The following is a 23,307-nucleotide window of genomic DNA, read 5'->3' on the forward strand; positions in this document are numbered from 1 at the left end:
TTGATGCTACTATAGATATGCAACAAAAGGTAATTTTGTTTACAGGCCAATCTTTCAGCCTGTACACTACTTCTGGTTGTGGGTGTAACAATGCTATTGCATTTTTCTAATTTACTTTTAAATGGGCTTTGATTCCAAGAAAGCTATCTGTGGAGGCTTTGTGGCTCCATCAAGACCGATACCGGGAACTTCTGGTACAGGAAATGAAGACATGAAGAAATTTGACAATAGCTGCTGCCTTGAGTTTTTAAAAAATATTTGCCTTTGAATTATGTGTATGTGGGTGTGTCTGTGTCAGTGTGAGAGCAGGCTCCCACAGAGGCCATCTATTCTCCCTCTGTTACTTGTCATTTATGTTGGGGCTAGGAAATGGCTCAGCGGGTAAGAGTGATTGATGTGCAAGCATAAGGACCTGAGTTCGAATCCCTAGCACCCATCTAAAAAAGCTGGGCCTGTCTGCGTGTGTCTGTAACCTCAGCATGGGGGATGGCGACAAGGCGGATCCTAGGAGCTCACTGGCAAGCAGCCTCACAGAAATAGTGAGAGACTGTGTCGGGGAATAAGGTAGAGACGGATAGATGAGAGTACCCTCAGGGATGGTGGCGCACGCCTTTAATGCCAGCATTTGGGAGGCAGAGACAGTCAGATCTTTGTGAGTTCAAGTCTAGCCAGGTCTACATTACAAGTTCCTGGCCATCTAAGGCTACACAGTGAGACCCTGTCTCAAACAAACAAACAGACAAACAAACAAACAACAAGCAAATAGGAAAAAACAAAACCAACCAGCCAATGAAATAAAACCGACCAAAACAAGAAAATACCGCATTCCTCTTCTGGCCTCTGCATGTATGCACACATATGCCACCCAAGTATTGTTTACACATAATTGCACATATGTAGGGGGTATAAAATGTGCTGCTTCAGTATGTATGTGTACTGTTTAAACCAGGCTCATCAGCGTTCCCGGCCACCTTGTCTTTTCCTTATGTTAAGAGCCTGGGTTTTATGCTTGTTTTTTTCAGCAAATATATAAAAGGCTAATTGGGATGATAGTGGTCCTAATGTGCTCCGGAGTTCCAGCATGGGGCTTAGGGACATACGGATAGTGGCCACTGGGTTGTCTGCTGACTATTTTCCAGGCAGGGCCTCATTATGTAGTCCAGGCCTCACATCTCTCTGACTTGGCCTCCTGCGTACTGGGGTAATAACGCATCATGCCTGGCCGCAGCTGGGAACTTAAGCTATCAGAGAAGGAAACAAGTTCCTATCAGCGACTTTCCAAATTTGTTGTTATACAGCCCCGTTTGGCTTTATTCATGCCATCCTTCCCCCCTGCCGCAGCCTTCAGAATGTTATGATTTATGCGCCTTTATGTTCGGGCCAGCTTTTGGATTTGTTTTTTTGTTTTTTCGAGACAGGATTTCTCTGTGTAGCCCTGGCTGTCCTGCACCTCGCTTGGTAGACCAGGCTGGCCTCCAACTCACAGCGATCCGCCTACCTCTGCCTCCCGAGTGTTGGGATTAAAAGGCATGCGCCACCACGCCCAGCCAAGCTTTCAGATTTTTTAAAAAAAACTATACTTCATTTAGGGAATTCGCCAGGCTGGAGAGCTGGCTCGTGGTTAGGAGCACTGGCTCTTGCTGAGGACCTGGGTTTGATTCCTAGCACCCACATGGCGGCTTACATATGTAACTCTACTTCCAGGGTATCCAAAGCTGCCTTATCTCATGGGCAACAGGGACACGTGTGGTGAACATGCATACCCGCAGGCAAGCCGCCCGTACACATAAAACAAACAAATCTAGAGATGAAAAGGAAATACACTGACATTGTTAACCAACACTCCTCTTACACACTCACACTGTGCTTAACCGTCTTGAGAAGGATTGTGGGTAGTCCTTTAGTCAATGTAACTCATTTAAAAATACTTCTAATATTTTCAATCTCGTTTCCCTAAAACATAGTGGCGGTTGAGGTGATTTGAATGGGAATGGCCACCCCAGTGTCATGTGTTTGAATACTTGGTCCCCAGTTGGTGGGACTATTTGGGAAGGATGAGGAGGTGGGGAGGTGCTGTTGGGGGGAGGTGTGTTACTGGGGGCTTTGAGGTTTTAAAAAAGCCCATGATATTCCTCATGATTGTGTCTCAAGATGTCAGCTCTCAGCCACTGCTGCTCCAGCGCCATGCCCGCCTGCTGGCGTGAGTCCCACCGTGGTGGTCATGGACGCTAACCCTCGGGAGCCGTGAGCCCTAAATTAAACATTTTTATTTATAAGTTGCCTTGGTCATTGTGTCTTATCACAGCAATAGAGAGTAACTAAGATAGTGTTGTGAAAGTGAACATGGTAAGGTTTAGAGTCATATAGGGGATGGGACATCTGGGCACATCTGTGAGGGAGTTTCTAGACTGAGCTAACTGAGGAGGGATGCCACACCCGAAATGTGGTGACATAAGATAAAGCTGAGTGCCAGCAGTCGTCTTGGCTTAGGATGCAAAGTGACCAGCCAGCTGCCTCAAGCTCACACTGCCACGACTTTTCCATCAACATGGTTTGCATCATCAACTGTGATGCACAGTAAATCCTCAGTCTCAGTTACAGTTCTATTGCTGTGAAAAGACAACATGATGAAGGCAATTTAAAGACTGAGCACATCATGGCGGCTTTGCTTACGTTTTCACAGGGTTGGTCATGGTGGGGAATGTGGCCTCAGGCAGTCTGGCATGGCAGATGGGGGTGGGGAGGGGAGGGAGAGAGACTGGGCATGGCTTTTAAAGCCCACCCCCCAGTGACACACCCCTTCCAATGCCTACTAATCCTTCCTAAACAATTCACCCAGTGGGAACCAAATATTCAAATATATATGAGCCTGTGGGAGCCATTCAGTTTAAACTACCACACCTTCCTTGCTCACATTGCTTTTGTCAGGTCACTTTGCCCTAGCCGTGAACAAAGTAACTAATGCTGTGGTGGTCCACAAATTGACTTCATAATCCACTATTTGTATGACTTACGGTTTGAAAGATAATGCTCTCAAACATAACTATCACGGCTACATATCTCACATAGCTTTAGATATGGGTATCCATTAAAAGTCTTTATCTTTTCTCACTTTATAATATCTTTGCTGTCAGAAGAGATGTTGCATAAGCTTTCTAGCTTCTTACACTTAGGTTCTTTTATTGTTAATCGATACATTAAAAAAAAAAAATCCAGAACTTTGGAAGAAGGAATAGTGGTACCATAGAAATTAATTTTCTGTTCTTAAGAGCAAGAGCTATTTTTTTTTAACTTCAGCTGCTTAAATGAAAATTTAGTTAGTTTCACTGTATAAATCCTTCCTTCCCTTTTTATCTCTTCCCTTAATGTTTATTTTTTAAAACTTATGTATGTGCATGTCTGCACATGTATGTAGGTGTGGCCACAGGAGGATGCTGGGTCCCCCAGAGCTGCAGGCTGCAGGTACAGATAGTCACGAGCTGGAGCTGCTAGATGTGGGTGCTGGGGATTAGAGCAGCAAGCATTCTTTACCACACAGCCACGCCTCCCACTCCTTTTAAAGTCTGTTTGCGTGTGAGATGTGTGCATGCCACGACCCATGTGGAGGGCACAGGGAGGATGGCTTTGGGTGATAGTCCCTGCCTTCCACCTTGCTTTAGACAACGGTTTCTGTTTTTCTGCTACTGCATGTGCCAGCTACCTGGCCTTGGAGCTTCTAGAAATCTGTTTCTGCTGCTCATTTTCTCATGGAGCACTGAGATTACAGACCTGGGTTACCATGCTTGACTCTCTGAGGGTGTTGGGGATTTGAACTCAGGTCCTCACACTTGCTTGGCAAGTGCTTGTACCCACTGAGCCTCCTCCCCAGCCTCCTTCCTCCCCCCCCTTTTTTTTAAAAGATTTATTTATTATTATGCATACAGTGTTTTGCCTGCATGTAGACCTTCATGCCAGAAGAGGGCACCAGATCTCATTATAGATGGTTGTGAGCTACCATGTGGTTGCTGGGAACTGAACTCAGGACCTTCAGAATGTCAGACAGTGCTCTTAACCTCTGAGCCATCTCTCCAGCCACCTTCCTCCCCTTCTAAGACAAGGTCTTACAATGTAGCCCAGCCTAGTCTTTGACTTTGCAGTCCTCCAGCTTCAGCCTCCCAAGTGCTAGGACTACAGACACATGCCATCATATCTGGCTTCTCTGCTTTCTCAGCCACTTGTAAACAGATGTGTGTGTGTGTGTGTGTGCGCGCGCACACACACACACACACACACACACACACACACACACGAACATATTTCTGGGTCTGGGGATAGCTTCGTTGGTAGAATGCTTGCCCAAACCCAGAGTTCAATCCCCTGCACTTCATAAACAGTTCAGTGGAATAGGCCTACAATCCTAGCACTCAAGAAATGGGCATCATGTGGATCTGGAATTGAGGGCCATTCTTAGTTACACAGTCAATTGGAGGCCAGCTTAAGGCAAGACTGTCTTAAAAACAGTCAACAACCAACCAACCCTTTGCCTCTCTACCTCTTCAAACAGTCTATGAATAGCATTTGGTTTAGGAATAACTTAAATGTCAAAAAAGCGTATGCTTTTCCTTCCTAGCAATGTTTGTGATTTCTATTTGCCTGCACCTTCTTTCTCGCATGCTTGCTAGCTATTTTCAGTCATTTATAATTTAAATTACTGGGGCAGGAGTTGGCTCAGTGTCAGCAATTAAGAATACTTACTGCTCTTGCACTGGACCCAAGTTCAGTTCCCAGCACCCATGGTGTGGGTAACTCACAGCCACCTTTAACACTAGCTCTAGGAGACCCAACTCCCTCTGCTGGCATCTGCAGGCATCTGCAGTCATCTGCACTCATACGTACATACTCACATACAGGCACACATAAAAGGGCACACAGTTTAAAAATAACAATTTAAATTAAATGACTTCTGAGGTACTTTTCCCTTTTCCCGAGCCTTGCATGGGGTTTGGTGGCTGCATTCATTCATCACTACTTACCTTTTAAGTTTATATCTGGAGGTATGTGGATAAGGTTCCAAACACAGCAGCTTCTTTGTCAGTGAGGTTTCAGCACTCCAGTGTGACAGCTGTGAGGTGTAGGGACTTCTTAGATGGCCCCCTCAGCCTTAGAGCTTTCAATCAACATGCCCTTTTCGGCAAGTTATATTTCTAAACCATGTGCTTAGAATAATCCTCTACCATCTCCCCTTTCTCAGTGGCATTTCTAATTTGTCCAAGGCCTTAGTTATTGCTGCAAGACAGTTACAAGCCATTCCTCTGAGCAGTGTGGTTCCTAACGGTAGGACTCCTTCCCTTTGATGCCTTTATGTACCCAACCCAAATCGCTGCCCAGAAATGGTTGGAGGCATCTCTAGACTTGCCAGGCACGGAGGTGAGACGGGCGAGCTATGAAATCCCCAAATGGTTCTCTTTGAGCTTTGTGTGGCGTGCTTGGTGGACATGGGCTCCACTCTTCTGTCTATTTGATGCAATCTGCTCTTCGGGGCGGCTGTTTCCTTCTTGCCCCTGTGTGATGTAAGTACCTGAGAATTGTACAGTGTGTGGTGTGGTAGAGAGCATCGACAGCACCTCATCCACCTGCTGGACATCTTTGTCTGCGAGCTGCCGAGGCTGTTTTGGCAGATTCTGGGGCAATGTTACAGTCTGATGACTCTCTCCCTTTGTCACAATCTTGATTCTGGACATAGAAAATAGATTTAAAAATAATTTAGGGGGCTCACAAGGGCCCACAGCTGGCTGGGGACCTATTGGCAGTTAATGGCTGCTGGGGGAGAGGGAATGAAGTGTCTTCAGGGGGTGTAGCCTTTGGTAAGTTGCCCATAATCTGGTAATAACCCCACACCCGTGCTCATGCAGGTAACCCTAGTCACACCAGTGGCTCATTAAGAAAGACATGGGGCTGGAGGGATGGCTCAGCTGTTAAAGGCTCACACCAAGAATAGAAGAAAACGACGTGAAAGCAGGAGGGCGGCTCTCTCAGAAGAAGGGAACAGGAGGGAGAGAGAGAGAGGATAAGGGAGAAATATGACCAAAATGCATTAATATACGTGTATGAAGTTGTTAGTAAAAATAAAAAAATAAAAATCAGTTCGTTCAATGAATTTCTTCTGTGGTCCCTTAGTCTATAATAGAAAAAGTATTTTAAGTTCTTTCTCTGCTGGTATTTTGTGTGGAATGTAATCCAGATGCTAGCAAGGAGAGGAGAGAGAGAGAGGGGGAGAGACAGAAGAGACGCAGAGAGAGGCAGAGGCAGAGGAAAGGAATACCTGGTGTGGGCATTTGACAGCTTCCCCACCCCCAGAGAAGCCTCTCCTCCAACAAGGCCACACCTCCTAATCCCTCCCAAACAGTTCCACCAACCAGGGTCTGAGCATTCAAACCTTTGAGTCTGTGGTGGCCATTGTCCTCCAAACCTCCGCAGGTTGGAGGCTTAGGATGGCCTTTCATTGTCAAGTCATCCGCACTCAGTGTTTTGGATCTGTTGTTCACTTAGAGCTGCTTGTGTGGATTTAATGTATTGAACCTGTGGCAGGCTTGATTAGGTGTTTGTTAAATCTAAATAAACTCACCTGAATTAGTTTAAGCCAGTGGACTAACTGCTCACTAACCTACATTGGGATGAATCGTACTTTCTGTGCAGAGTTAGAAGAAAGAAGGGAAAGCGTTAGATGCGTTTGAGTGATAGTATTAATGCTGCCTTTCAAGTATGCATAACATTGAAATATTTCAAAGGGGTGTCCCCCCTCCAAAATCTTATTTGATTCTGTCATTACTGTTAGGAGGTATTGTTCCAATTTTAAAGACTGGAAGCTGCAATTTACCAAAATCGTAGCTCCAAATCATAGAAGTCATTTTATTTAGTCATTTATTTACTTACATATGTATTTATGCCTTTGAAAGTCACAGTGTTAAAAATTGAAAAGCTCTGAACGGCTGCACGGGGGAAGGTCTCTTGCCCACTCGTGTTCCCAGTCACTCAGTTGTCTTCAATCATTGTGACTGGTTTTTGTTTAATCTTCCAGGGGTGTTCTATGCATGTGTAAGCAGATACATGCATGCATTTGTTTTCTTTTATAAAGGCATGGCAGTATATCTTGGCACAGTCTGTACCTTGCTTAAAATTTTCATTTCAACATCTTGGCTTTATCCAGGAGTGTTTAATGCACACGTGCAATCTAGGGAACCCCCTATGTTCCTGGCTATACAATAAAATACCATCAACTTTGTGGTATCAGCTTCATCAGGGAAGGAAAGGGCAGTAGTGTTACCAGGAAAGCTCGCAGACCCGGAACCACCAGGGGCCTCTAAACCAGAGCCTGGGTTTTGGCTTTGGGGAGTTTACGACATTGCTTCTTAAAGAACTTGGCGCTATTGCCGAAGCTCTCTGCAGCTGAGATACCTGACAGGACTCATTTTTTTAAAAAAAAGATTGATTCCGCTTTGTGTGTATAAGTGTTTGCATACATATATGTATGTGCACTATGCGTGTGCCTTGTGCCAGAAGGAGGCATCAGATCCCTTGGAACTAGAGTTATGTAGTCAGTTGTGAGCCACCGTATAGGTGACGCAAATCAAACCTGGATCCTCTTAAAGAGCTGTCAGTGCTCTTAACCACGGAGCCATTTTTCTAGCCCCCTGACAGGAGTCTAATGTGTGGATGAATAGCACATGTGTATATATGTATGTATACACACATATACATAAGCACACACATATAAATGTATATATACATACTGTATAAACACACACCCCATTGTGCATATGTGGAGGTCAGAGCACAACTTCCAGGACTTGGTTCTTGTTTTTTATTATGCGGGTCCTGGGGATTGAACCATTTTCTTAGTCCCACTGTATTTTTGATTATTTTTTAAGATTAAAAAAAATGTATATGTGTTTGTGTCTGTGTGTGCAGATGGTTGCAGAGACCGGAAGAGGGCTTTGGACCCGGTGCAGCTGGAGTTTCAGGTGCTTGTGAGCCACTGTGTAGGTGCTGGGAACCAGCCCTGGTCTTCTGCAAGCAGATGCTCTTAACCACTGCACCGTCTCTTCAGATCCTTTTAAACATTCGTTATTTAATTTTTGTATGCGCGTTGGTGTTTTACCTACATGTATGTCTACTGTGTGCTAAGTGCCCGGATAGGGCAGAGGAGGGAGGTGGATCCCATGGAACTGGAATTAGAGATAGTTGTAAACCTCAGTGTGGGTGATAAGGATCAAATCTGGGTTCTCTGAAAGAACACCAAGTGCTCTTAACCATCGAGCCACCTCTCCAAGCTCTGCTCACACTCTTTTGATTGATTAAAAAGGTTGGGGATTTAGCTCAGTGGTAAGGCCCTGTGTTCGGTCCTCAGCTCTGGGGGAAAAAAAGGTAACACACACACACACACACACACACACACACACACACACACACAGTGGTAAGGCCCTGTGTTCGGTCCTCACCTCTGGGGGAAAAAAGGTAACACACACACACACACACACACACACACACACACACACACACACACACACACACACACACACACACCCCTGTCTGTCTGTCTGTCTGCCTGCCTGCCTGCAGAGGGTACAAGAGGGTGTTAGAGTCCCTGAGCTGGGGTTACAAGCTGGTTGTGAGCTGCCTGATGTGGTGCTGGGCACCAAACTCTGATCCTGTGGAAGAACAGCAGATGTTCTTAAAGGCTGAGCCTTTTCTCCAGCCCCTAACTGGGTTTCCTTTCCTTCCCTTCTTTTTAGCCACCCCCTCCCCCCTCCCCCACCTCTTTTTCTTTTGTCATTCTCTGTTCAGCCTGTTTTCCTGACTTGAGTCTTTTTAAAGAACCAATTTTTGTTTTTGATCCTTTTTTGTTGTAACTTTGCTTTTATTTCTCCAGTATATACCACCCCTACCTCACATTTTAAAGGAAAGTTTAATACTCTTTAAAACCTACCAAAAGCAGATTGCAATGCAGGCAGGTGTGTGCACAAGAGATGTTCACAAGTACACACACCAACAGGGACAGGCACTCGGCTGGCTTTTTGTTGTTTTTCTTTTTAAAGATTTATTTATACAGTATACAGGGTTTTTACCTGCATGTACTCCTGCATGTACTCCTGCAGGCCAGGAGAGGGCACCAGATCTCATTACAGATGGTTGTGAGCTACCATGTGGTTCCTGGGAATTGAACTCAGGACCTTTGGAAGAGCAGCCAGTGCTCTTAACCTCTGAGCCACGTCTCCAGCCCTTTTTTATTGTTCTATAGGCACTTCCTATATGTGTCTCCGCTGTCTCATTACATTTGGTTAGGTGCTTCTTTGGAGATGAGGGCTGACAACATTCCCTGCTGGACAGTTTCTGGCCACCGGAAGGAGGACTCATCATTTGCTGATATCTGCCTTGCCCACGCCTGTCTTCTTTGTATCTTTTCATACCATGGGTGCAAAGTAACAAGTCTCTGAGGTGAAGCCAGGCTGCTGGAAGTTGTTCTTTCCTGTCTACGCGTGGGATCCCCATGTGGGAGTCTCCCCACACTGGCCACCACTGGCTTGAGGGTTCATGTGCTGACCAGAGTCTCTGAATACTGCTGAGCTTCCTGCAAAGCTTAGAGGGGAAAACACCACACTGAGCCTAGTACATTGTGGTCCTTCAGGACCCTGTTGTTAAGCTGTTCAGCAGCTGACTCGCCCATGGCTGGCTGTGTGCATTCCTTGGCTATATTCTTTCATTGTTTTCTTTCTTTCTTTCTTTCTTTCTTTCTTTCTTTCTTTCTTCCTTCCTTTCTTCCTTCCTTCCTTCCTCTTCCTCCCACCCTCTCTCTTTCTCTTTCTTTCCTTCCTCCTCCTCTTCTTTCTTTCTCCTTCCTTCCTTCCTTCCTTCCTTCCTTCCTTCCTCCCACCTTGTCTCTTTCTCGCTTTCCTTCCTTCCTCCTTTCTTTCTTTCTTTCTTTCTTTCTTTCTTTCTTTCTTTCTTTCTTTCTTTCTTTCTTTCTTTCTTTCTTTCTGTGTGATCACCAGCATGTGTGGAGGATATTGGGGTGTTTTCCTCTATAATTCTTCACTTTGTTTTCTTGAGACAGGCCTCTTCACTGTTCCTGGATTTTGGCCTAGTTTGGCTAGGTTGGCTGATCCTTGAGCCCTGTAATGCCTCTCTTGCCAGTGGTAGGGCTTCAGATGGTCAAGGCTATGCCCAGCCCATGGTTCCCGTTGAACCATTTTCCCAGTCCTGACTTATTTTTTTTGATAGCAGTGACTTTCTTTTCACCCATTATTTTATGACTTATGAAAAGACATAGAGGTGAGGGGCTGAGCAAGGGGGTTTTTCTGGAAAAGTGTTTCAGTAGGAGGGAAAGCCCCAGGCAGGAGTGCCCCGGTGTGTCAGAGAAAAAAAGAGGCAGTTGGTGGGAAGACTTTTCCTGATATCCATGCTCTAAAATTCACTTTAGATGACAAATAAAGAATGTCATCTCTGATACCCTTCCTTGAGTTTAAAATGTCTTAGTTTTGGTTTCCTTTTAACATTTGTTTCTGTCTGGAGTAAATGGCATGGCTGTGGTGCACCAACACAGTCAGGTGCAGTCAGTGGCTGAGGAACGCTTTGAGTTTGGAGTTCTCACTCAGCAGTGATTTCTCATGCCCGCACCTTGTTGTCTGTGGGCATCGTGCCCTCCACTGCTCTTGGCAGTCTGGGAACACCTGTCGTTACTGTCATCAGTTCTGTAGTGGCCTTTGCAGTTTTAATATTTCCCTCTCCTGCTCATTGCTTCACGGAGGGGCCTTTACTTAAGACGCTAGTTTCATTTCATTTTTTTTTTAGATGCCACAGACAGCAGTCAGTGGCAGTGCTTTGGTCATAGTTCTTGGAAGTAGATGCAATTGTTCCATCTCACTGAGGAGCACTCGTGTCTGCCAGACATTTGTGCAAGGCAGTTCCTGGTTGACCCCAGAGCCCACCATAAACAATGCCACTTGTCAGGCGAGTGGTTGTTACTCCTCACAAGACTAGCATGAGGGATTGTCGGGTTTTTTTTTTTTGCCAATGCTTCTCATGGTTCTGAATGGGTCCTCAGGTCTCTTCACTTGCTGCAATTCCTATTTTATTGCAGTTTCAAATTTGCCTTATTTTAGTCTTGTAAACTAGTGGTGGGCACACATTTTCTGCAAAGAGGTAGATGGTAAATCCTTCAGGCTTTGCAGGCTGTGTGCTCTATTATAAACATAAATAAAAATATATAACATTTATAATATTAAAACCCTTCTTAGGGGCTGGAGAGGTGGCTCAGTGGTTAGGACTGATTGCTGCTCTTCCAGAGGACCAGAATTTGTTTGCCAGTATCCATGTCAGGTGGCTTACAGCTGCCTATCACTCCATCTCCCGGGGAGACCCAATTCTGGCCCCTATAGATGCCCGCTTAAACCATACACACAGAAAAAAATTTTTTATTAGCTTGTGTATATACAAAAACAAGCTTTAGATTGCATTGACCCATTGCTATAGTTTGACAACTCTTGTTTTGAATCACCCAGTAAATTTTATTGATTATTCTTTATTCTATATCTATTAGAGTCTATTAAACTATCCATTATATGTTCTAATGATTAGAATGTCTGTCTGTCTGTCTGTCTGTCTATCTATCTATCTATCTATCTATCTATCTATCTATCTATCTATCTCCATCCATCTAGATATTTTGGGACAGACTCATATATCCCAGGCTGGTCTTGAACTCCCTATGTAGTTGAGGATGACCTTGAACTTCTGATCTTTTTGGCTCTGTCTCCCTAGTACTGGGGTTACAGGCATGCACATGTTATGTGGTATTGGAGATTGAACCCAGAACCTTGGGCTTGCCAGGCAAGAAGTGTACCTCCTGGGCTACACTCCCATCACTGTAAGGGTATTCCTAATAAATACATAACGAGGTGATAATGAATGGCTCCTTAGTTCCTGCTGTAGTTGTAGATCCTCCCCTCTCACACTTAGTTTTTGTTATTCTCCTTTCTCTTCGCCTTCTAGTCCTCTGTCCATATTCGCCACTGTTCTGTCCTTCAGGCAGAAATTCTGTTTGCTTAGTGGAGCCATTTGTTTCATCCCTGCCAGTGGTTGTCTCTTCCCTCAGTCGCTTCCTTTCCACTGTAAACTCCCCTCATTCCTCGGGGGCCGACTGAAAGGAGCAAGCTCCCCCTTTTTGTATCAGTCCTTTTATTATCTTTAGCTTAGTTTCCTTTTCTAATGGGAATTTATCAAAAAGTCTGTTAACTTTGCCAGATTGCTTTTTGAAGTTAGTTTCACTTGTCTCTGTGGCTGGATCTGCTGTCTTCCGCTGATCTGGTCTTTACACGTCAGTGTGCAGCAACCGCCCTCGGCCACAGGAACAAGCATTCCTTTTGCTTTGAAGGACAAATACACGTACAGGACTTTTTGAATGTAGGAAGTATTTGGAAACCTTGTCTTATTTTTGTATATAAAGACAATTGTTTCCCGTGAAAGGGAGGGAGCACGGGCAGGGTAGAACGCAGTGTGAGCACGTCAGGGCCTGCGTTTTTGCTGTCAGTGAGGTGTCTTATTTATTACGTGTTCCCCACAACCCTCCTCTTTAAGCCTGGAGGAGAAGAAACTGCCAAAACAAGAAAACAGGGGGAGGGAAGTGGGACCCTTTGCTTCATAAGTAGCTTCCCAAATAATTTAATACCCCAGGTTTTGAGTAGTTGGAAAGGCCTTTGGATATTTGTTTAATGGAAAACCATGGTTCTGGTCGAGTCCCGATCTTTGAGCCCCAGTGATTTTCTGTATTGGATTCCTTTTAATGCTGTTTCTGACTACACATCAAGGTTTCTAGTAACAGCGTGGGCTTCCCAGGAACAAGTCAAGCTAAAGCTAACATAAATTCCATTTATTTATTTATTGGTGGTACAGTAACATTTCCTGTATCAGGGAGGGCAGAGCCTTAGTGGTAGTATCTAAAAGTCTTAGCCAAGGATGTTTGCCAGCCTGAGGCGTGTGAGATGGAAAGGCGACTGTCAATCTAGGAGAGATATTAAATGGTGGTCATCACATGCAGGCCTACGGTATCCACGTCTTACATTATAGCCACACCCTCAGAGTTAATACCAACTCCCCAAATCCAAGATAGTGCCGTCATCTGGGGATCAGGCATTTAAGGCAGGAACCTGGGGGTGGGTGGTGGGAGGGGTGGGGGCTGGGGAGGGGGGGGCACGTCATAATCAGTCCATACCGATGAACAATAGGTAGAACAAAACAGAGGGATGCAGGCTTTGGGCTCACTCTAGGGGAGAAACCAGTCAACGATGAAATGTGCTGCTGGTGAGATACGAAGCTGACCATCGCTGCTAGTGCGCTGGCAGGCTGGGTGACACTGTGTCAGATCTTGCTCAGGGGAACCCTGCGATGGCTTGTTGGCTTTCTACAGTGCCCATTGAAGGGGGCAGGGGATGGATAGGAGGGGAGGGAGGAGAAGGAGAGAACTAAGTGTTTGTGTAGATGTTTTCACTCACATGTAGTTGGTGGTAGTTTTCCAGATTTGTCCCTTACCCCCTCTCATCTGAGAACAACCTTTGCTAGTTAGCTAACCTAGGACGCTGTCTCCTTCTCTCAATTCCTGTATTCTAGAAATCAAATAACGGCACAAGATTGTTCTTATTTTACTTGTTGGTGAATATTGCTCTTATGAATTTAACTTTCTTTCTTTTGCTCTAAAGAAAACTTATATACTTGGGGTAGCACAAACATTGGACGCTCTTCCACAAATCTTCCCTCCCAGCCAAGGAACAGAGTTCTACAGTGCTGCTCTCACGGCTGGCGAAACACCAGGGGAAAGTAACCTTAGAAAGATTGGTTTTGCTCACTGCTTCAGAGGTTGAAAGTCATGATCACTTGGCCCTGTTGCTATGGGAATGTGAGCAGCTGGGCAGATAGGGCATGATAGAGCCGAGCCGGTCACCTCAAAGTGAATGAGAAGCAGAGAGAGAGAGAGAGGAAGGGCTAGAGCAAGATGCATCTTCCGTGTTTCCTCAGTGTAGATTCCTCTTCCTGATTCCCACTGTCAGTGATGCTCTCAAATTATGAATCCATCGATGGGTGAATCCATTGAAGGAAGCAGAGCCCTCCTGAGCCAATCACTTCCCCAGAGTCCTGCTTCTGAATTCCACTGTACTGGGAACCAAGGCTTCAACACTCAAGTGTTTGGAGGTCACCTATATTCATGCCCTAGCATTTACTAGAACTCAGGACTCCCCTTGATTCTCCCTCCTGTTCACCCAGTAGACTGCATTTTGTCTAAAACATTTACTTGCTTTCTTTATACTTTTATTCTATGTGGTGTATCCCTTAAAATATGTATTATTTTGCTGTTGATTTATTTACTTCTTTTCTTCTTCGAATTTTTGTTCTATGTATATTGGTGTTTTTGTGTGCATGCGTGTCTGTGAACCACTTGCATGCAGTGCCTATAAATGCCAGAAGAGGGCATCAGATCTCCTTGGACTGGAGTTACACGTGGTTGTGAGCCACATGTGGGTGCTGGGAGCAGAACTCAGGTTGTCTGGAAGGTCAGACAGTGCTCTTAGCATCTTGGGGAAAAAGGAGAGATTATTTGGCTCACATGTCCTTATCACAGCCCATCACTGAGGGAAGTTGAGACATGAACTGAAACAGAATGCTGCTTATTGGCTTATTCCTTATGATTTGCTTAGCTTGCTTTTTTAATACACTCCAGGTCCACCTGCTCATGGATGGTATTGCCTACATCTGGCTGGGCTCGCCCTGAGCCCTCCTACATCAATCATTAATCAATAAAATGTTTCACAGACTTGTTAAAGGCCAGACTAATAGAAATATGTTTTCAACTGAAGTTCTTTCTTTCCAGATAGATGACCTAGAGACGTGTATCAAGTTGACAAAACAAACAAAACCCCAAAATAACAAAACAAAAAACCCACATGCATTTTTTTTCCCAGACAGGGTCTCTCTGTGTTAGCCTTGACTGTCATGGACTCACTTTGTAGACCAGGCTGGTCTCGAACTCACAAAGATCTGCCTGCCTCTGTCTCCCAAGTGCTGGAATCAAAGGCGTGCGCCACCAGCCTCCCACATGCATTCTTGGCCTTTTCTAACAGTACTGCCTTTGAGATTCATTTAGGGCATTGCACATAGCTGGGGTCCACTCATTTTCACTGTGTGTTGGAGTTTGATTGATGGCACCACATGCTTCTATGGCCCCCACTTTACTGCAGATAGCCATGTGGGTCATTCACAGTCACTTAATGTCTCCCATGCACACCTGTGAGAGACTTTAAAGGCCGCTGTGAGGCAAGCACAGTGTACTTAATGTCTGCTGTGCACACCTGTGAGAGACTTTCCAGGCCGCCCAAGGGTGACACTGTGGAACAAGTGCAAGCCTAGCTGTCCGTGGGAATGGGCAGTTCCCACGGTGGTTGTCCCAGGCCATGGTGCCAGCACCTGCTCCTCCTCCTCCTCCTCACTGTGCTTGGTGCTGTCACTGTTTTAACTCCTGTCACTGGTGTGACTTTGGTTCTGTGTTTGTGATCTTAGTTCCCAACTTGTGATTACTAAAGAGAAACTTTGTTAGGCTGCACGTGTTTGTAATCCCGTGCTTACGAGCCTTCCAGTCTTACTGTTTTTTCTCCTTTATTTCCCCATCGATTTTATATTCGTTAAGGAACTGGCTTATATTTATGTATTCTGGATACTAATTTTTTTTTTGTTGGTTATATGGGCTTTAATTATCTTTTTTTCTAATTTCAAAGTCAGATTTATCAGTTTCTTACCTTTGATCTTCTAAGTCTTTTAGTGTTTAGTTTTACCTTTCACGTCTGGTGTGTAGAGTGTCAGGAATTAAAGGAATCTTCAAACACAGAAGAAAGGAAAAAAAATATTAAAGTGGGCCCCTCCTTATGTGCTTATCATCCGTCTTCAAACGGCTGAGTTTGTCTCACCTTTCTTCGCTTCTTAACTTTTTTGGGGGAAATATTTTAAGCAAACCTCAGATTCAATGTGTGTGTGTGTGTGTGTGTGTGTGTGTGTGTGTGTGTGTGTGTGTGTGACTGATTTCATTTTTCTGTTTGCTGTATGAGTTACTGAGTGATGTATTCCTCACAGTGGTCTTGTCATATTTACTTTGCAGATTCTGAAACTATCTTAAAATGTTTTGGAGTTACAAGGGATTTGCCTAACTTCTGTATGGTGATCCTTTTTGCTTTTTGTCCTGAAGTCTTTGGCATATGATGCTAACTCTACCACACCAAGCATGCCTCCTTCACTGTTGGTTCTATCTTCTTAGTTTTTGTATCATCATATCTTTTTTGTTGTTGTTTTTCTGTTTTTTTGGGGGGCAGGGTTCAAGATAGGGTTTCTCTGTGTAGCCTTGGCAGTCCTGGGCTCACTTTGTAGACCAGGCTGGCCTTGAACTCACAGGGATCCACCTGCCTTTGCTTCCCATGTGCTGGGATTAAAGGAGTGCGCCACCACAGTATCATCACATCTTAACATCTCTCTCTTTAATTATGTGTGTATGATGTGTCTGTGAGGGTATGCACATGTGAGTGCAGGTGCCTGTGGACTCCAGAAGATAGCATCAGCTCCGTCCCTGCCCCACCCCCAGGAAAGCCACCTGCTGTGGGTGCTGGGAACCCCAAGGGCAGGTGTGCTTTCCAGACAGAGCCTTAGCACTTATTCTGTAGTCAGCATAGACCTTGCTTATGTAATTTTATCCAGCCAGCCTTGCTATTTAATTGTAAAAATTAGTCCTCTTAAATGTACTCTAGGGGTGTGTGTGTGTGTGTGTGTGTGTGTGTGTGTGTGTGTGTGTGTGTGTGCGTGTGTACAGCCCCCCACCATTGACTTATTTTGTCTGGCCTTTCTTCTTTCTGCCCTGTTTGGATTCTTTCTCTGTTAGTGTTGGATGACAGTGAAGACACTGCTGCTATCTTCATATTCGCCGTTTTCTTAGCTTTATGCACATATGTTTGCACCTTGTTCCCTCATTTGTGTTTGTATTTCAACCTTCAACCTTAGGATCCTTTCCCTGTGTTTAGAATTCCTTTCAACAGTCAACAGATGTACACTAAGACTTTGTTTCTTTCTACGGTGCTTTTATTTTCTATTTATTTTTCTGGGACCAGGGCGTAGCTCCATTGGCGGAGAGTTGGCCTGATGTGCATGAAGCTCTCATTGGATTTGATTCCAGCACTGCGTAGACTGGGCGTGGGGGTGCACGCCAGTCGTCAGCACTTCAGAGGTGGAGGCAGGAGGACCAGGACTGGAAGGCCATCCTTAGCTATTTTGTGATTTGGTCTGGATAAACAAGACCCTATCTAAAAGCCAAAATGAAAAACCAAAAACCAAAAACCAAAAACCAAACTAAACCATTTCTTTCTCTGTATAGAATTCTGCTTAATTTCAATACATTGTAAATATTATTTCATGTTCTTTGGCTAAAAATAATTTGGCTTTTGTATTACCCAGTTCTTTTTATGCTTGACATTTTTTTTAAACCTTTCTCATTCTCAGTTGTTTTTATTTATTTATTCATTTATTTATTTATTTATTGTGAGCAAAATTTCACTATTTAGTGTGTAGGTTCTCCACTTTTTCTGTTTGGGGTTTGTAGGTACCTAGATAAATTTCTATTTTTAGTTTTAGAAAGCTTGAAGCTAAATTACTGGGCACATTGTCCCGTTTCATTTCCTCACCCTTATTATCCCCCAGGGTTTCAATGAGCTTTTATGGCTCTCGTCTGTGCCTTTTAACCTGATTTTCATATGTGCCACTGTTGTGGTCTGAGCGGTTCCTGGTCTTTCGTTTCCCCAATTCCCCAGTTTGTGATCTGTTAACTTTGGCTATTGAAATTTTTCCTCTTATTTTCCAATTTTGTTCTTATTGCCCATTGTTTATTCGTAGACAATGTTCGGTTCTTTTGAAAAGGTCTTTCTGTATGTGTGCATGTGTGTGTGCATGTAGTCCTGTGTGTATATTCATGTGTGCGCCTGCATGTGCGCATGTGTTTGGAGGTGGACTTAACTTTTCTCACTTGTGCACTGTGGAGAACCGCAAAGACCCAGGGGAGACCCTGTTGCTTCTGCTATTTGCCCAGGGCCCCGTCCGGTCCTTCAGCTCTTCAGTTCTGCACTGGGGACCTTAGAAGAACCGATCGTGCTTTAAGTTGCAGTGGAGAAGTGGCTGTGGTTGTGGATTCTCCCCGGAGAAGTTTTTCCTCCCAGTGTTCAGTACCATGGCTCTGGGCGTCTCTGTTTTAAAAGCATTTTCTGTGGCCTATTGAAACTCACGCCAAGGCTTGTAGCTTTTTGGAGGTCTCTGTATTCTCTCCCTTGCGTGGGTCATTGTTTTATGTCTCCTGTTCCCAGAGGCCCACAAAACCAAAAGGCTGATAACTGGATCTGCCCATTTGGTCAGTACCTTTAAGGTGAAAACCACCTTTAGAAGCCAGGACTTTTCTCTCTGTCTCCATGTCGCTAGCTTTCCGCCAACTTTGGGGTGTATCCAAGAGGAAGTTTTAAAATGACTTAACTCAGTATTGTTTTCAGTAGGAGGGTGGTGGGGTTCGCTGGGCCCCAGTGCTGCTAGAGATGACATCATCCTCATTGCTAGACTTCACTGTTCTTGGCAGGTGTGCCGTGGCTGGGTGCACCTGGCTGCTGTGCTGTGGGGCTCTGGATACAGTCGAGAGAGGCTCAGTTGCCCAGGTAGATGTGTTGCTAAAAAGCACTTTCTACCTAGTTCATAGCTATTATAATTTTAAATCACCTCGACTGTTGGGTGTAGGGCTATTATTATGTATTTAACAGGTGGGTAAATGAGACTTTGAGGAAGATGATGGATACAAAGCATGACCTTTGGTTTAGAACACTGTTCTGTCCCCTTCCCATGGTGCCATCTTGTTTTTAAATGAATGTTGCTGACATTGAACAGCTCCTCGTGGTTTGATCTAAAAATGAAAATTCTAGAGACTACCGACTGGGGTGACATCATGTCTGGAAGACATGATCTCCAAATCCATGCCTGAGAGACAATTTTGGTCGGGCACCCAGTTCCCTGGTGTACAGGTGACACAGCATCGTTCTGTCTTGTGCTGCAGAAGGCAGTGAGAAAGACAGACGGGAGCCGCTGTTTGCTGTTGCTGCACTGTCAACTCTCTTGTTGCCCAGTGTAGGTGATTGTTGTCTTTCTCAACAGGTGTGTGTGTAACATAGACTGCAGTGGGTACAGTTTTAACCCCGTGTGCGCTTCCGATGGGAGTTCCTATAACAATCCCTGTTTCGTTCGAGAAGCATCTTGTATAAAGCAAGAACAGATCGACATAAGGCATCTTGGCCACTGCACAGGTAAACGCTCTGCATTACTGTATACTTTAAAGCTTCGTCTGTTGTTCATGTAGACAGTTGGTTGTTTTCACCCTCCCCAGACACAAGCCATGTCTTGGCTGTTTGGTTACTAAGCTTACCCTTGCCTGATGTGCGACTATCTGAGTCTGCTTGAGACGGATTTATAGCTCTAAGGTGATCTCAACTTCCATTATAGGGAGAAGTTGAACTAATTATTTAAATTATAGTAAAACTGTACATTTGCTGTGTATATTCTTCCCCCTGTAGCGTAGGTGTTCTATTTTCACACAGTCCCCCTTGTCCCCTGCCTCCGCCACAGGAACACGTTCTATGCAGTTACGGTTTTTAGTGTAAAGTTACAGAAAGTAAAGGAAAACTCCACTCACCCTTCCTGCTTATTATGATTTAGGAGACACGAACCATATAAGAGGAAGTTTTGTTGTCCTCTCCTGTAGAAATGTCAACTGTCATTGAAGCCCGTGACATAGGCGTCTGCCCTCAGTGATATCTTGTTGTCTGGGATGGTGGATCTAGTAAGGTGTGGGCACCAGGCCCATCCTCATGGGCTAGGATTATATCCCTTCAGGCTTTGTTGTCCCGCTCCCTTTCCCTTTGTTCTTCCCGGGGTTACTAAAGGCACGTGCTTTATCTGAGCGAGGGCAAGAGGGTTGTAAAGATGAATTCATTACTTTGTCTTAGTAATGAGTTGTTTGTGACACACTTCCTATACCTGTTCTGAGCTGCTAGCAGATTCCAGAAGGTCTCAGAGGCTTTCCAGGTAGGGGCATGATGGAGGAAGCTGTTTCCTGGCAGAGAGATCCCATGGGTAGACTTTGCTCATGGCTCTGGTCTTGGAGCACAGTTTAGTTTATTTCATGTAGCGGCATTTAGAGCTTAGGTGGGACGTTTGAGTGGCCCTCCGGGAATATCCAGTTCAGAGCACTAGGCAAGCTGGAAGAGTTTTAATAGAAATGAATGCAGCGTTGGAATGGTAGAGTCTCAAGTTTTATTTCTTTTAGTAATTTTCTATCCACACCCAAGTGTGCCTCTCTCACTGGGCGTTGAAGGTGGAGACTTATGGCTCTCAACAGGTGTTCGTGGCTTCCTTTGGTCTTCACAGTCCAGTGCAGTTCACATAAAAGGGTCTAAATGGGGTCCCATATTGATTGTAACCCCTTATCTCCAGATGAATGTGGTAGGAAAAGATAAATCTTGAGCTCAGTGGTTCTCTGGAGAGAGAGAGAGAGAGGTCCTCCAAGGAGGTGTTTGCTGTTTCAGTTTACACAGGAATGCCTCTCAAAGTAGGTGTCGTTTGAGCTGATGTCCAAATGAAATCTGCTTATCATGCGGAGATCTACCTGGGATCACTTGAGATCCGAGACAGAAAATGGACCACTGGTGATGACAATGATGGAGACCTCCTCACAGTGTTGTAGATGTCAGAATGCTATTCTTGCACACGGTACATGTGGTCCTACCTGTCAGTCGGAAGAGTAGAATGGTAGAGGACGTACGTGGGCAGGACGGGAGGGGCAGGAGCAGCTGGGCCCTGTGAGTCCGTGGCGTGACTGTCAGCATCGGGTGTGGCTAACCTGACAGTTGCTTTTTCTTACAGACACAGATGATACCAGCTTATTGGGAAAGAAGGATGACGGGCTGCAGTATCGACCAGATGTGAAAGGTACTGAGTTATGATTTCTAGATTTGGACCGAATCTTGCACTCTGGCCATTAGCTGTCCCTGGTGGTTCTGTTTCCACTGCAGCAGCCCCTTGGCTTGGCTCTCGGATGTCATGCACTTAATACAAATTATTTATTTAAGCAGCTAAGGTTCCTTTCAGTTTAGAGAGTGGTTTTGTATATGCTTCTTATTGATTAAAATTATTCCTTACAACATGAAGTTCTCTAGAATCCACTCTTAACATTTTCCCCCTGTGGCCAGGTCTTTTAACCCCATTCCTTCTATCTGGAAGTCTCCGATTTATTTTATTTTATTTTATTTTATTTTATTTTATTTTTGTCTGATTAACTCCTGCTCATCTTTTCCAGCCTCAGTGTGGGGATTATTTGAGGATCTGGATTAGATGCCTCTACGCCCTCCCCTGTCTGAGCACTTAGCCTCCTCGGTTATAATCATTCATTCCTCTGTCTTATCTCAGATCGTGTTTTCTATGTAAACTGAAGACAAGCCCTTGGTTTGTGTTGCGAGCCCTAGCAGAATGTCTGCCAAACTAGTAGCTGTTCCATACTTACCAGGAGAATGGATGCGACTCAGAGAAGCCATATTGTTTATTTGCACAAAGTCTCATGTTGAATAAAGACCAAAGCAGAGATTAGAATCTATGTCCCTTGACCTTAAGTTTCATCGCTTTTTCCATCTTGTGATCACCTGCATTGTTTTATTTATTTATTATGCTGTCAATCTGGTTAATTAAAGAGGATTTATATCACTGGGCTCCTAGATCATGACTTGTGTATAATTGCCTCATTATAACAAGTATACCTTCAACTAATTTTCTTATTTTTTTTGTTTGTTTGCTTGTTTGTTTAAAGACAGGGTCTCTCTGTGTAGCTTTGGCTGTCCTGCACATGCTTTGTAGACGAGGCTGGCCTTAAAACTCACAAAGGTCTGCCTGCCTCCTTGAGTGCCGGGATTATAGGTGTGCACCACCATACCCAACTTCAATTAATTTGTAATTAAAGAAGTAAAAATTATTAAAAAGGGAAAAATTTGAGAGGAGAAGGGAACATGAGAGCAGTTGGAGGTGACAGAGAGAAGGGTGAAAATGTTGTAAATATTTGTATAAAATTTAAAAATATTAACAAAATGTAAAAAAAAATTATGATATGCAAGACATTTTGGGAAACCAAGGAAGAAGAATCATGAGGTTAAGGCCAACTTGGACTGTGTAGTTAACTTGTGAGGCCTAAGCTTTGTAGTAAGACCTTGTCTTAAAACACCAGGGGTTGAGGGTGTAGCTCATCAGTAGAGCACTTACCTGGCTACCTGGGACCCTGCCTGGATCCATAGACCATAATAGAGGAAAATGTGATCTTCACTATATGTTTTTTTTAAGTGTCCCTGTTGCATAGAATTTCATCAAAGCTAAAGAGTATTCATCAGTGCTTAGAGCAGTGTCTGACATGGTTGTAAGTGCTCAGTAAATAGTAACTTTTGTAATTGAATAATATGTTACTTCCTTTACTTGAATTGTATTAAAGCTGAATTTTTTATAGCCCATGAGGCCCTGAAAAGCAGTTTTCTCTGCTGATACAAAGTGCTGTATTTAAAAAAGGAAATCACCTGTGTTCCCACTGGAGCCATAGCAGATCAACACTAGTTTTATTCTCTCTGATATATATGACTACACTAGGAAGACCATTTTTCAGTAGTTAGTAGTTAATTTTTAAGGTAATTTAGGGAATTGTGTATACCCCAAACACTTGCATGATGTTCGTAAAAATCATATAACAATATGACCTCATATTTATAATGTTGTTTTTGCCACTTTTCAGGGCAGTGCCTGAATTCTGTAGGCGTAAGCATTGCCATCTAACATAAATGAAATTGTAATTATAAGATATTTACTTACTGCTTCAGTTGCTGTTCCTCATCAGAACTGGGCAGCTCCCAGGACAGCTTCGAAGAAAGCTTCCAATCCCAATTGGTCCAGCATTTCAGACTATCTCACACAGGACTCTATTAAGCCTGGAATTTCTCAACATTTAGAAACTAGACCAAAAATACTATTCCTAGCTTGTTTAACCATTTTCCCAATTTTATTTGGGCCCCTACAAAGTTATTACTCATCTCAAATCAGCCAGAAGAAACCTTAAGAGAACGACACCCCATTTCCCTTAAGGGGGGTTGGTTAGGTTTTTGGTTGCTTTCTTGGGCTATAGATGTTTATTTTCAT

At 44.2% G+C, this 23,307-nt stretch overlaps 1 protein-coding gene across 1 annotated transcript in view; it reads left to right on the forward strand.

Annotated features, from left to right (window-relative positions):
• The window catches only part of TMEFF1 (transmembrane protein with EGF like and two follistatin like domains 1), an 82,962-nt gene that overhangs the window by 34,398 nt on the left and 25,257 nt on the right, over window positions 1-23,307 (forward strand). Inside the window, exons 6-7 of the mRNA XM_084779549.1 lie at window positions 19,243-19,391; window positions 21,007-21,072. Coding sequence (XP_084635675.1) covers window positions 19,243-19,391; window positions 21,007-21,072 — 215 coding nt within the window. The remainder of the gene's footprint in view (window positions 1-19,242; window positions 19,392-21,006; window positions 21,073-23,307) is intronic.

This window comes from Acomys minous (assembly GCF_964271855.1).
Source record: "Acomys minous genome assembly, chromosome: 1".
NCBI classification, from domain to species: Eukaryota; Metazoa; Chordata; class Mammalia; order Rodentia; family Muridae; genus Acomys; species Acomys minous.